The sequence below is a fragment of the Gallus gallus genome, chromosome 2, assembly GCF_016699485.2.
Source record: "Gallus gallus isolate bGalGal1 chromosome 2, bGalGal1.mat.broiler.GRCg7b, whole genome shotgun sequence".
NCBI classification, from domain to species: domain Eukaryota; kingdom Metazoa; phylum Chordata; class Aves; order Galliformes; family Phasianidae; genus Gallus; species Gallus gallus.
In genome coordinates this window covers 49,142,118-49,157,412 of record NC_052533.1, presented here as the reverse complement: position 1 = coordinate 49,157,412, position 15,295 = coordinate 49,142,118, and the positions used below count along the sequence as shown (strand labels likewise).

The following is a 15,295-nucleotide window of genomic DNA, read 5'->3' as shown; positions in this document are numbered from 1 at the left end:
CCTTCCCTTCCCTTCCCTTCCCTTCCCTTCCCTTCCCTTCCCTTCCCTTCCCTTCCCTTCCCTTCCCTTCCCTTCCCTTCCCCTCCCCTCCCCTCCCCTCCCCTCCCCTCCCCTCCCCTCCCCTCCCCTCCCCTCCCCTCCCCTCCCCTCCCCTTCCCCTTCCCCTTCCCCTTCCCCTTCCCCTTCCCCTTCCCCTTCCCCTTCCCCTTCCCCTTCCCCTTCCCCTTCCCCTTCCCCTTCCCCTTCCCCTTCCCCTTCCCCTTCCCCTTCCCCTTCCCCTTCCTTTCTTTTCTTTTCTTTTCTTTTCTTTTCTTTTCTTTTCTTTTCTTTTCTTTTCTTTTCTTTTCTTTTCTTTTCTTTTCTTTTCTTTTCTTTTCTTTTCTTTTCTTTTCTTTTCTTTTCTTTTCTTTTCTTTTCTTTTCATCTTATAGCTACTTTTATTTCAGATATATAGCAGTGAGAACCTTACCACTGTATACTATCCCATTTAGTTCCCACCATTCATTTCATTGCATCCCATACATGCCATTCTTCCACTAAGCTTGATTAATGCCAATTTCTCTGCAGTCATTCCCTCAGCATGAGTAAGATGATGACCATATTTCCTCTTTATACAGGAGAGTATCGAGGCAGGTGATAAGGAGACAACTGGAATTGCTGAGAAAGAGAGCGAGGTACATATTAACAGCCTCGGGAATATGGTTTTGCTTTAATATCTTCAAGAGAAGCGTGGCAAATATATATATATATCATTTGCATGTTATCAATATGCAGCCAGTACAATATGACTGTGACCCAGCTGTGGTACTAGAACATTTCTCACTTAATGCAAGACCTAGCTTAGAAACTGACTATTGCAGCAGTATAGACTGATAAATATTTTGGCACACAAAACAATACAAATCCATCAACAAAAAGTGGTATAATGCTGTTTCTATTGACATTTGTGGTAAAGTGAGAATATGCTGCATAGATTCACAGTAGCTTTTACATTTTCCTTCAATTTGTTTGCCTAGCCTTCCTCTAAACACCTTTACAAAAAGAAAAGGAATTTTGATTCATCATTTATTTTTCCTAGCTCAATTGAAAATAATGTTACAAGATCGTTTTCTAAAATACAAATCTGGCATTGAATTAAGTAAATTACAAAGCAACTGAAAAACTCAGGGACATACTTAATTTCTCTTTAGGTGGGCATGTTGAAATCTAAGGGTTGCATGGTTGTATTTATATAAGACAAGACACTATGAATCCTTTTGTACATAATTGAAACTGTAATGTGTTCAAGTGTGCATAGAGAGCAGCACAGGAAGAAGATCTGCATATTAAATGTGGGAAAAGAAGTAGGGAATGAGAAAGAAATTGTTACTCCTCATTGGTAGTTGCTTAGAATCTGTATCTCAAAGAGCTGATGAACTGTTCGGTTATGTTATTTATCTTAGTGCCATAACATATACAAACAGATTATAAGCTGTTTTCTACTTATTTTGGTTTCATGGTAGGTTCAGCTGTCCAAGCTTGAGTTTGTTACACTGCTGTAAATAGGCATTAGCCCTCCTGGAATGTGGGATACGTCTATGGCTTCCCTGTGTTGCATGGGAGCGAGATTTGCTGCCAGCAGTTGTCCCTGCCGAGCAGCATGACTGAGCCAGGATGAGGTCCCACTTCCATGGGCTGCTTTCTTCCTGTAACCCATAGCCCTGATTCACTAGTGCCATACTCCTCACCAGCCTGCTGTGTAGAAGCCAGGGGAATTATAGTAACAAGAATGTACAGGATGGGAGAGGTAGATCAAACCCAGTTTCTTTGGCTACTGGTGTTGATGCACTGCAAAAGTGAGTTGCGCTGCTTCTCTAGCACTGTCTTATCATCACCAAGTCTGGGCCAAGAAATTCCTTGCTATCCCTTGAGCACAAAGGCTAAGCCTTTGAAAGGTATCTTTCCTTTGTTTTCCAAACTACATGCCCTTGTAAAGTTGATGTCTTTTTTTCTGGTAAGTTTAACCTGTTTAGAGGAGCAGTATTACTGAATGCAGAAGAGGTGCTGTCAGGGATCAAGCTGTTTGCTAAGCTGATATTTTGGCTCCATTGGAGGGTTGTCCTTCTGATGCAACTTTCGTAACCAGTTCTTCAGTATTACTCCAAAAGCCTTCCAAGACTTTGCAAGCAATTTGTGCACTCACTAAAGCATGATAATTAGTTCTTGATGTTATATTAGAAGGCTTAGCTGTAATTATGACTGTCATAAAAATTACCCAGTCCTTTTCTAAATCAAGTCGTGGAGCAATATCTCAGCTCTGGAAAATTGGGAGAGCTCAGTGAGTTCCTCCTCTCAGCTGCAGACTCAGTAGCTCTCCTCCTCTTCCTGCTCTCATTCTTGCTGCTGCTGAATCTGTGGCATTGCACTGAGCTGACAGTGGTGTTAATTAGAGGATTATCCAACCATGTGGATCAGCTGCATCCTGGGTAAAGAAACATTCACTTTTACTGCAATTAAAAGTCAAGTGGCTCTTTTATCACAGCCTACATTATATGGAATGGCCCTTGTTTTTTTTTCTCCTGTGTGGCTGTACAAATTTCAGTAACACTGCTGTAGATAGCTAGTTTAGGATACTCTTAGTCTATGTAATGTTATGGAAAATAGGTTTGTAGAATTGGTTCTGAATATGAAGACAGGTAATACCTACAAGTACGTGGCCCATTATAGCTAGGTGTGGGATTCTTGCTGTCCTGATTTCAGCAGAATTAAGTCTCCTTCTTTTTAGTTTTTTTTTCTTCTTCTTAATCAAAGACATCTGATGCTAATAGTGAGATTCATTCAGCACTAGCACACATGCTTTTGTAAAAGCCATTTTTTAATAATCTATCTTGCTTCGGTTTTGTATTGTAAGACACGGAAAATATACAGTTGTAACCTGTGCTGTACATTCGGTGAGTCACAGCTACAGGCTGCGAGAGCATCACTCTTTCAGTGCTGACTATTTGAGAGCTGACTCATGTAAATTAAAATTCTCCTCCATCGTACAAGAAAATTGGCTATACAAATCCAATAAATAGAAAAGAAATGTTGATCCTAATCACAACAGACAACAAGATCAATTTCTGCAGCACGCTGTTAGAAGCACATGTTATAAAATCAATCTGATATGCATTCCGTTCCCCTTCGTTTATACTGGTCTCTTCCAAGGCTTTTACACCCACCATTTATTTGAATACTAACCTAGGTCAAGACTGCTAAATTGGTAATACTCCGAGAGACAGGCTTGCATGCCTTACAAGTCACAGGAGAAGATGTCAACATTTGTCCATGTCTTTTGATGTTACTTCTGTTTGTGACAGAGCATCCTTCCCTAACAGAATTTTCAGTTCAAGCTAAAGCTTCTCCAGTGATTTCTGCAAAACACTAGAGTATTTTCTGCCTTCAAGGACTGCAGAAGAATTTATTTATCACATTAGTTAATATCAGTCACTAGCAGGAGGTATAGCTAAAAAACAATGACTGAAGAATGACCATGAACAAATGCAGGTAGTTCAAGTTGAGCTCAGATAGCTGAATTAGTCTCATTCACTGATGGGAGATCAAACTGAGAAAACAGATCATCAGGCTGTTAACTGAAGATCAGAGACATTTCTGCTAAACATAGCTTGATGTTGGTACCTAGAAAATGGTTTTTCTTTAGTGTTAAAAATTTCCTGAAGTTAATTGGATTGACAGAATGTGTTTTTTTTTATTTACCTTCACCATCCAAGCCTTCAGATGAATCTACAGTAAACTTAATTCAAGTATATTACTGTAAACAAATACCAGTATATATCAACACAAAAGTTAGGGCGATACAGAAATTATCTCTGCTGGAGGAAAGATTTAACAATGACCTGTAGGAAGGTACTTTTCTATCCACCTTTCAATAGCTGAAATAAAATGCATACTAACTTTTCAACACAGACTGATGACAAATGATTCAGTCATACCAAATCTACTTGGGCCTTTATTTATGTTTCTTTCTTTTTTAAAACTGACCTAGCTATGGGCTAACTTTTTTTTTTTTCTGACATCTGATGACATCTGAAGATTTCTAACCTTTATCCAGCTGTAGAGTATATTTCCTTCAGCTAATATAGCCCAAGTTGCACATCTCTGTTCAAAAGGAATCTAATTAAGACAATGTTCTTGAAGGTAGTCCAGATCTAGAGGTTGGAGATAGCAGCTGGAGAAGACTTGTAGCCTGTTCCCAAGAACAGAGTTTCGCTAGCACAGTGGACCTCCAGACTCTTGACAGAATGCCAAGCTTCAACTCACCATGAACCTGTGGGGAATTTCTCACACCATGCAGCTTGGAGGCAAATCAGCCCTGAGAATGCAGTCACATAAGTGTTTCAGAGAGCAGTGGAAGGAGGCTGTTGTATATGTGTGAGAAAGAAAAGACAATGAAAAACACATGAGCCTTGAGAAGTTTTTCCTACACTAGCAATACGTATCTGAAACTCTACTACATGTTCACAGGAAGGTTTTGTAAATGTCCCTTTCCTACCTGTAACTCAACTTTGTTGTGCAAGCCTACCCCTATGTTCCCTACATGGTGCATCAGGCATGGGATGGCAGCTTCCAGCGCTGTTCTCCCCGGTGGCTCAGGAGAAATCCCAGTGAAACCAAAGCCAGGGGCTGGCAGCATCTAAGGAGATCACAGAGCACAGGATATCTCCAGCTGATATTCACAGCTTATGTCCTGAAAGGTTTCTCCTCCTTTTATTCTGCAGGTGGTGAGTGCTGCAGGTGGGGCAGTGGCAGTGGAAGACAGCGTGGTGGTGGCAGCAGGAGCTGGTGAGGGTGCTGTTCGCACTGAACAGGAGGCTGCTGCTGAAGGTGACAAACCTCAGGGAGAAGAAAAGGACGTTGATGTTTCTCAGGTACCTCATGTTGTTGTGTGGGGGAGCATTAGAGGAATCCATCAGATCCATCAGATCCCAGTACAGGCAAGGCTAATGCAGCTCTACACCCCAGGGTCCAACAAGCAGTGAGGATGAGCATGCATTCTCAGTCGATGCATACATAGACATGATAGTTGTACATATGTACACAGCCAGCCATGGAAATCATCAGCGAACACATGGGGTATTCACACAAATACAAACATTACCGGCAGCCTCATCATGCACACCTCTCTGGCTGAGCAGGGTAGAGATCTACTAGTGAGAATATATATATTCTTATATACATGCTGATGTCACTCAAGTCCACTCACCTGAGTGTCTCCAGTGGCTGGCACCTGGATCTCTCATGCAGCTGGCAGATGGGCACATAGGCCCTCCAATCCATGATCTGACCCTAGTGCATACACAGGCAAGAACAATAGACAGTCCTCACCCAGGACAAGAGTTAGCAAGCAACTTAATGAGAAGGCAGGAAAGACCACTCTCATCAGGTGCAGGACATGGCCAGATAAACATCTGAACTAGCCACTACCTACATGCAACCAGCCCATTCATCCTGTTACTTATGCCTTTGTTGTCCCACACTTGTTCCTCCACAAATCACCTCAGTCTACCCACTGCCTTTGGTTTCTCCCTTAAATATCTCATAGTAAGTCTGGTGCAATAACATGTCCCCTGGCTCTTGGCAACAACCTCCCTCAGTCCTAAAGGTGCTCTAGGGTATGATGGATGTCACACCTGGACACTGGAACAGCCCTAAAAGAGGTCCAGGTCACTTCTGCTTTTGCACCTTGTGTTTCTCTAAGCTCTTAGAACTTTTACATCTCTGCACAAGTATTGTTCTCTGTCTTGATATAAGAATCCCACCTACAGTGGAAGTAAATAAATGTGTTTTTCAACTTGAAATAAAGTACTAAATACTCTTGTTGTGCTTTTGTTGTATTTTATTTCTTTTCCTAGGAAAAAGTCAGCAGCATCCCTTCAGTCGTAATAGAGCCAGCATCAAACAATGAAGGGGAAGGAGAAGAACATCATGTCATCATGAATGAGTCCAAAGATGCTGCAGCAGAGATGGGCACTCAGGGCACTGACAGTGAAACTTCCCAAACTGGAAGTGAGCAGAAAGCAACTGAAGAAATCCAGACTACACCTTCTCAAGATCAGCCTGTGTCAGCAGGAGATACAGCTTCTGACATGCCACCAGGCTTCCTCTTTAAGGTCTGCTTGTTTGTTTTTCTTTTAGACATTTTTTCAGATCTAGCTTCTGTGGATGTGTCTGAAAATTGAGGCATTATGATGGTTTCTTGAGGCCAAAGGATGCCTAGTTCCACAGCCACATGATTATATGCGCATACACTCACACAACCTTTGGTTCTGTTTTTATTCTGTACACGAATCTTGAGAAAAACATTTTCTGCACTTTGATTTTGTTGGTTACATCCCTTTTCAGCTGTAGGAATCATTAAAGTTCTCCTTTCATCTCACCAAATCAGTACTGACAGTGAATCCTTTAAGTAAAATTCAATTGCCAGAGATTTAGTCAGCAATATTGTACGATCGTATGCTAACAATATCAAAAAAGGCATTTTTCTGGCCCGAGAATCTATAGTGGAAGTGGAAGTTCCAGCTCTATTGAAATCTATGGGACTTCAACAATTCACTGTAATGAAGTTGAAGTGTCATTTTATTTCCTTAGTATTACTATACTTACAAACTGTTAGGGTATTCAGACAGAAAAGTTTAATGAAGCTTGAGGGAAATTCCCTCCTTGGCTGGCAAGACTCAAAGGGTTTCCTGGTTCACAAGGTTTTTTTCACTTCAGAATCAATGAACAGGAGAAACTCTCCTTGAGGATGGATGAACTTTATATGCTTCCTACTATAATTTGCATACTTCAGACTAATTAGTCCCATAGCACTCCATAAATATGCTATTCTTTCTGGTCTATTTTCATTGGTCAATATTTTCAGCAAACTAGGAGAATAACATTAAGGTTAGAGTGACCAGTATTGTGCAGTTTTGATGCAGATATGCTGCCACAGTTCATCTTTTGTTTTTTATCACACTTCCTTGAGCCAAAGATAAGTAAGAAGCAGCAGAATGTATGACTGCCATCTGGTTCTTGATGCTGTGTTATTTCATTATTGCAGAGTTACCATGGAACTGGCTGTGCCTTTGAGAAAACTAGAATAGTATCTCTCTTAAGGAGGTAGAGCTATTTAGTTAAAATGGTCTGTTCACAGCAGTGTACTTAACCCACAAATGTTTTAATAATCACCTATTTGAAAGAGAGATATTTTTGTCATTCTTATCTGCCAGTAAATGGGAGTTACTTCCAGCACAAATAGGAGCTATGGTTCCCATTATTAACTTCTTTTATCATATGTTTAAACTGGTGCTGTACCTCTCACTCTAATTTCCAGGGATGTTTACAGCAAAAATAATATCTAGCAGCCAGCATAAATGAGGATCTGAAATAACATTTCCTGTGATTCTTTTCCAAGCTTATTAGCAAAATCCTCCCATCCCTCTCCCCAGGTCTAGTAATGATAGTGGGAAATGAAAGCAAGTTCCCTACACAGTAGGAGTAATGTAACAGGACTTGTCCAAGAGGCACTACTTTTGGGGGATTCTGCAACCTTGGAAAAGGATGTTTGGTTTCTTTCAGTAGTTTCAGGAAGATTTACTGAAACTATACCTGTTTCATAAACTATAAATAGAAACTTTGGTGTGAATTGATGTTAACATTAACAACTTGAATGTACATATCTATGGCCATATGTTTCCATAAAGAAAAAAGTGAAAGAGTACATTTTTCTTTTTTCACAATATCTCTATTTTGATCATTTCTGAAAACTTGGTATTTTCTTTAGGTTGAAGTTCTACATGATTTTGAGGCAGCCAACAGTGATGAGCTTAATTTAAAACGAGGGGATATTGTACTAGTAATTCCGTCTGAGACCACAGCTGATCAGGTAACAACATGATTATTTCTTTTGTTAATGTTTCCCTTTGTCTCAGTTTTCTTCTCAGTGTTTATAGTTAATTTGAAATGTTGATTCAAAATGTCTTTACTGTTAGAAAACACCAAAATTCTTATTTTGTCCTTTTACTTGGTTTCATTTGTGACTAAACAGCACAGTTAACTAACCTAAAGTCCCAGGTATTTACTACCAACAGAATCCAACTGCAGCAGGGCAGTTTTACGTTACTTTGTAGTGGATTTTATACAGGCCTACATACACACATAGGCTTAATACAGAGGATGGCTTACAAATTGTGCATCGTGTTGCTATCATCTTGTTGTAACACTGAGTCAGAACTGATTGTATGTTCCCTTCATGTTCAGAGCTTTTACACGGAGATTTGGAGAAATAATATACATTTGCCCAGAGAGAGCACTGAGACTACATTCAAACAGTTCTGTCCTGCAGCTAAATGGTGCAGAAGTATTCCTACACGTTCTGTGTGCCTCTGGGAACCTGAGCCTCACACAGCAGTGCTCTTAAACTGCACTGGCAATCACTTCATCTTTGATGCAAGAACCCAACAGTTCAATGTCATTTAAGGCATTTTCTTTTAACAGTGTGTTTCAGGTTAATTTTTAAACAATTTAATTCCACATGTTATATGGAATTGAAGTAAGGTGAATTAATTTTTGAATACTTCTTTAAAAGAAGTCCATCATGTACAATTAGTACAAGCCACTTCATGCTGTAGTGGCAGAAAGTGTTGATGAAAAGTATCCCCCTGAACTAGGGGATGGGAGGTTGGGGTCTGGATCCTGGACACTGAGATAGCTAAGTGCTCTGCTCTAAATGAAGAACATTTCTTAAAATATGTCTAAATACTGTCTAGTGCGTATTTGGAGAGCCAGAGACTGTCATTGATCTAAGTTGAACTTTCTCTTAATACAAGAGACAAGTAATTGTTTTGTTTTTTTGATTTTTTTAATTATTATTTATGAATAAGAGATTATTTTTATTTTCTTTTTCATTAGGACACTTCATTATTTTTGTAGGGACAGATTCTGTTATGCTTACTCAAACTGTGCTGTGTCATACCTCTTGGGCTGTCCAACTGATTTTATTGTCAGTATTTGCAGAATACTACTCAAGGATATAAAAATATGTTGTCTTCACTTATTTTTTCTTATAATGTTTTGTATTAAATATGTGTAACCTTCACTTGCTGAATCCGTGAATTATTTTTCTCTTGTGGTGTGCATCCAAATCTAATTAGCATTAATTGGAGTAAATTGTGTGCAGTGATGGAGAAAATAAAGCTTCATGTATTCATGTTTCTGAGATCATTCTGCTCATATCTTTATTACTCAGTACATATTTGCCCTTCATGTTTAACATCACCACAAAACTTAATTTTTCTCTTTTACCAGATACTTTGTTAATTTATAGAGAGTATTTTATCTTAGTTCTTCTTTTCTCTCCTACAAAATTGACCTGTCTAAAACCATCATTCTGATATAGCTAGTACTGTCAGCCTGCGTTCCCTGTTCAAAGCCAACTAATCCCACTCAGTGCCTTCGTTTTTTTTCCGTAATTACTGAGTTGAAGTTATTATCCATTAAAACGTAAGTCCTGTGTAGAATCTACTCTTTCCATGGTAGGAAACTTTAGTTCCTCCATCTCAGGTTTTCCAAAACATGTGCTTCAAAAACATGCTGCCAGTTACTCCATCTCTTTTTGTACTTTCTGTAGAATAATAATAAATCAGCATTAGAAATTCCCTTTTAATCATCACTTTACTCTGACTGCTGTTCTTTAAAAGGAACAAAGCACAGAGTTAGTCAGCTGGTGAGATGAAAATAGGCTGATCACTTCAAAAAATACTGAATGGATTTTATTCCAGGTAAAATGGATTGCACTTATAAGAACCCAGCCCTTTCCAATAAGAAATCTTCCTTTTGATTGATTGTGCTGCTGAAGATTTGGGTTGCAGTATTGCATGTCAAGATCTGGCTTAGGCTAAAGTTTCCAGGACTTTTTGAAAGAGGTAGTTGAATATCAACTGACTTTTAGTTTCTAGAAATTATGATGGCAGAGAAAACAAGGACTGTTATTTCTTCTGACTGCCAATATAAGAATGAGAGAAAAGATCGCTCAGAAAAAATAATCAGATAAAAGCACTGATTTTTTTTTCCCCTCATCTGTGGCATTCTATAATGATTCTAGCACACTGCTATGCTCTTACTGTATAAGTTTGCCAATATTATTGTGAGAACTTTGAAAACATCTCCACACAAATTTGCACAAATGCAGATTTTATATAATACTGAATGACTCCAGAGGCTGATTATCCAATTTTCAGTTCAGTTGGAGGTTAGGTGGGATAAAAGCCATATAATATGCTCACAGTCAGTCTCACAAAACCGTGGTCTGGCAGAACAGAGAAAACAGTCTGTGCAAAATCAGAGTATACCATTTAACCAAATCACCACCTTTTAGTCATATGACTCTAAAACAACTTCTGGAGTATGTAGAAAGGAATGGGAGAGACCTGAAACTGAAGAGTCTCTGTCTTTTTTTCTTTCAGGAGGCTGGCTGGTTGACAGGCATTAAAGAATCTGAGTGGCTTCAGTACAGAGATGCAAATAGTTATAAAGGACTTTTCCCAGAGAACTTCACACGCCATCTGGAATAGTTCTTCGCTCAGGCACACGAATGTGGTATGAAGCTCAGTCAGTAGGTTTTTAACCTCTTTGAAACACAGGAGCCCACTTTTTTGTAGTTCAGGCTGTTAATGGTTTACAGATTGGTGCCAGACAAAGCTTGTTGAAGCATATCAAAATGAGCATGAGTGCAAACAGTTAAGCTAGCAATTTCTGAAGCAGTGCGTGAAAAAAAAAAAATCAAATTAAAACAGAAATGTCCTTATTTGTTCACACGTACGTGGCAACAGGTTTGTTTGTGCTTTGTCAGAGCTATGGTGACCCTGTACTTGGTCCTTTCCCATGAAATCCAAAATTAGCCTCCTTGATACCAAAACCTTAACTTCTCTGCACTAAGTGTATTGTATTGAGTTGCACTGCAGAAAATTTAATTAGTAATCCTGTAGTAATGAGATCAAATTATTATAAGTTTCATGTGTTTAAAAAATATAATTAACTGCTGCAACGTTTTTCAGTGTTACTTTTGGACATGCATAATATATATACACAGGAACTTGAACGTGTATATATAAGTGCATATGGGTATATATGCATTTTAACAATTTTGTTGTAGTTCTTTGACTGTGTAGTGTCATCAGTACATGCATTGCTCTCTCACTGTCTGGCATTACAGGAAACAGTTTTGTTTCAAAGCAAAACTAGCTGCTCCATTGCCAAAACATTAAACAGTATCTGTGTTAGTAATGTGAAATTTTCATTCTGAGATGATGAATAACATCATTTTCAAAGCTGCTAAAACCTTGAGAAGGCATGGCTCAGTTTCCTCTTCCAGCTGCAGTAGTTACAGTGAGATAATCTGAAAGGGGAACTGTTATGATGCTAATCTATACTTTTTTATTTAATTGGCTGAATAAAAACACAACAAAACTAATCTCTGAGAAATAAACATAATATATTTTCACAGTAAGTATTTATGCAGCATACCTTCACAAATCCTTTTAAATTAAGATATTTAATGTATCCTGTATCAAAAAGTCATCTGTAACTTATGTTTTCCAGTGCTGTGTCATTAAAAATAAACCTTTGATCCAAAGACGTTTCATCTGTGATGATTTTCAAGTTTTGTTACAATGAATTTCACATGGTTCATGTATTCTATTAGCGAATCTAATTTTAATTTAATACCTCCTTTTTTTTCCCAAAGAAACACAGTGCAACAAGTGCACCATCTAAATTCTTGCTTTCAACCTCAGACATATCCAGGATTCCAACAGTGCTGATCGCCAGCTCAGCACATCTCCTGGCTGCTCCTCCTGGAAATGGACTCTGGCCACGAGCATCAACAAGGGAGCTTGCCTGTGCCCAAGTGGCGCTCAGCTGAAGACTGCTACCTCTTATTCGTTTCTTGCTTGTCCATTTATCTAGTGTGAAAAGAAAATTCTCTGTCAGTCTGCTCTGTTCTGTTTGCTGATGCATGGAAGCTACAAACATTTAGGAATACCCACTTTTTCCTAGCAGTTCGATTATTTTTTGTGATATTTTGGTTGTGAGTTTTCTACTCTGATTTGTCAGACTTCAGTTGAAGAAATAGAATTTTATTGTTCCTCTGAAAAAGGAGGGAAGTTGCTTTCTTGGTATCTACTGAATTCAGTGGCTTTCAAAAGGAACTCTGGGATAGCTGTATTTTGTGGAGAAGTGGAGTGGCTTGACTGTGGTAGCTGGGATTTTGGCTTTAAAATGTTACAGCGAGCAATTGGAGTCTCAGGATGTTGTGGGAAGCTCTTTGGTTTTCTTTTCATCCCTTTAACAGGCTTGGAAATTGATAGTGATCCAGGACCAAGAATTTCTCCAGGGGAACAACTTTTCTTTTGTTTTTGATGTTACCATAAATTCCAGACTCTGGTGTGCCAGGTTGTCATAATGACCTGTTAAATCTCATGTATGATGCAACTCTGATAACCTCCAGGCCACAGTTTCCTTCTTACCTAGATCTCAACATTTGCTTTTCAGCAATAGCTGTTCTGCAGGTCACTGCTGATGACCCACAATGAAGCCTCCATTTCCCTGTGGAATCTGCGTGGTCACTTCTCAGACAATCAAGTGGGACCGTCATTACAGCCATATTGCTAAAGAAGCAAAGAATGGTGTGAGATCTCCAAGGAATCTCTTTACCCAGTGATGTCTGTGTGCAGTTATTCTTTGTGCCCTCTTCTTGCTAGAAGTACCCAAGTCAAATTCAGCACTCTTGACCTTGATGCTCCTAAAACCTTGGTATAGGTGTATGTGCCAAATTCACTGATAGGGGTACAGGTTTGAGGTACACATGAGATTGTACATAGATGGGAAAGGTGCCTAATCTACAGCAAAGAATTTTCATGCTTCCCTCTGATATGCTCTTCAGCAATACTGCTTAATCCTATTCTGTGTTTCTAAAAATCTCAGTATAAAGAAAAATATTATTTCTAGAACCATCAAATGTCTGCCTCTCGCTGTAAGCACTGTCATTATTTGCTGAAAGTAAAAAGATGCACAGATAATGTCCCAGCAGCCATGCTATTGCACATGATGCATGTGTGGTTGATGTGCTACAGGTTACTGTGGATATGACACCATGCTGGCATTAAGTACATCCTATATCTCACATCCACACCTTGGAGCCACAAAGCAAATAGGCTTCCTGTGGGAAGGATAAGGAGAATTATTAATGCTATCTTTAAAAGTCCTTGCAAAAATTCGTATAACAAGATGATAGCTGCAAAAGGAAGGACATTGATAGACTAGCCAAAATATTACTTGTCCTAATTTTCCCTTCTGAAATATGGAGCTAGTGAATAGAAAGATTTATCATTTGGAATTTAGAGCTGTTTCTCATATTTGATTTCTTCTTACTCATGTTTCATAAGACAATCAGACTTCTCTCTCAGACACTTTTATTTCTGCAGATCCTGAGATGCATAGTACAAAATAAAAGTATTTCTCAGTGATTTATATAAGTTTATTCATGGGCAAGCAAGGGAAATTTTTCTATTTTATTCTTTTTTTGTTTTTTTGTTTTGCTTTGGTTTTTTGCTGTTACATTCAAGTGATACCCTCCTCCCCAGAGCTGTCTTAGCCCAGAACTATTTCCTACTCTTGCATTTCTCTGTTTAACACACTACATTAGACTTGGTGAATTACCAAATTTTATGCTTTCCAGGTGATCGTAAAGCAATAGCCTGCTGTGTCTTGATTTCTCTAGAGACTTATTTATGCCTAGGACATCACACACTGCTAACCTACAGCAGCTATCATGTCTATTTCTACATTGAATGAACATTCAGAATATTTAGGGCCCCGATATCCTGATCCTGTGGGGTATGGACAGTGTGGCCTTGGAAGTAAGACAGAGTAACTGAAGATGGTGGAGGGTTTCATGTGAATGAACTGATAAATTGTGTATTTGCAGCTTGTCTATCCAGTTTACAACCTTTCATGAATAATGCAAAATGTGCAAGATGAATGGCACTTTTGTCCCTTTCCTCCTTCTCCTCCACTTCTCCCCCCCCCCCCCCCCCCCCCCCTGTCCTTGTTCCACCCCTTCCCTATCTCACACCTGGATGCATCTGTGTCTGCCACCAGGAGAGGGAGTGGGCTGTGGGTACAATCTTGCTCGAACTCCATGGGACTTGATTGCACAGTGTTCTGGTTACTGATGCCCTAGCACCAGGAAAACACAAAGTAAATCATAGCCTCATTAAGCTCATGCTTAATGAAGGTGTTTAAGTATCTTTCTGACTTGAGGAAAAAAGACATTGAACCATGTTGCTGTGATGGGTAAGGTAAGTGGATGGGGTGGTGGGTGTAGGTGCAGTTTGCAAGACTGGGCAGGCAGAGCACGAGGAGGCATTCCACTGTTCAAAAGCCCAAATAGGATTTTATTGTTAGCTTGGAAAACAGATCTAAAAGATTTTTTTTATTTAAAACAATACGTCACAGGTGATAACTCACTATTTGATAAGCCAATTCCTGTCTACAAAAAGTAGTTAGCCCAGTTAATTAAGGGCACATTTCTGAAACAGTGCAAAAGAGCATGAAGATGTTTTTCCATCTGCTGTAATGAGCAGAGGTGGCTCTGATGTGTTCTCTGGCAGCAGAATGTTTGCTGCAGATCGGAGATTGCAGGCAGGCCGTGGGGCTGAGAGCCAGCTGCTTTGTGAGAGTAAAGCTTTGTCGTCATTCAGGGGGAGGAATTTGAGGTAATGTGATCTTAGTACATGCCTAGAATCAGAGAATATGAAGTGGGGTGTGGTTTTAAACTGAGCATCTCCCTAAATGTATAGATACATGATAAGATAGCCACTTTTCAAGCATTCCTCTCTCAGATCTCCACCCGTTGATTTCAGCTCTGATGCTGTCTTTGCGTGTAGCTGTCTCCAACATTTCAAACACACCTGTGTTAACTCTTGTATGGATGTCTTCAGTCTGACCCAGTTCATCAGCACAGAACAGGAGCATCACATGGGGAAAACCACAGCACTTTCCAAACAGTTCCTCCTGTAAATCAACAGGAAGACTTCATAATTAACAAGACCAAATGCCGGGTCCTGCACTTTGGTCACAACAACCCCAGGCAACGCTACAGGCTTGGGGCAAAGTGGCTGGAAGACTGTGTGGAGGAAATGGACTTGGGGGTATTGATTGATGCTTGACTAAACATGAGCCAGCAGTGTGCCCAGGTGGCCAAGAAGGCCAATGG

At 39.5% G+C, this 15,295-nt stretch overlaps 1 protein-coding gene across 2 annotated transcripts in view; it reads left to right on the top strand.

Annotated features, from left to right (window-relative positions):
• The window catches only part of AMPH (amphiphysin), a 105,778-nt gene extending 94,125 nt beyond the window's left edge, over positions 1-11,653 (top strand). Inside the window, exons 18-22 of one of the 2 annotated variants that reach the window (NM_001004398.2) lie at positions 618-674; positions 4,758-4,907; positions 5,892-6,149; positions 7,805-7,906; positions 10,485-11,653. In NM_001004398.2, the coding sequence (NP_001004398.2) occupies positions 618-674; positions 4,758-4,907; positions 5,892-6,149; positions 7,805-7,906; positions 10,485-10,592 (675 nt within the window). In that variant the 3' untranslated portion in view covers positions 10,593-11,653. The remainder of the gene's footprint in view (positions 1-617; positions 675-4,757; positions 4,908-5,891; positions 6,150-7,804; positions 7,907-10,484) is intronic. The other variant, XM_015281553.4, reaches the window with a different exon arrangement.
• Positions 11,654-15,295: the final 3,642 nt, after the last annotated feature.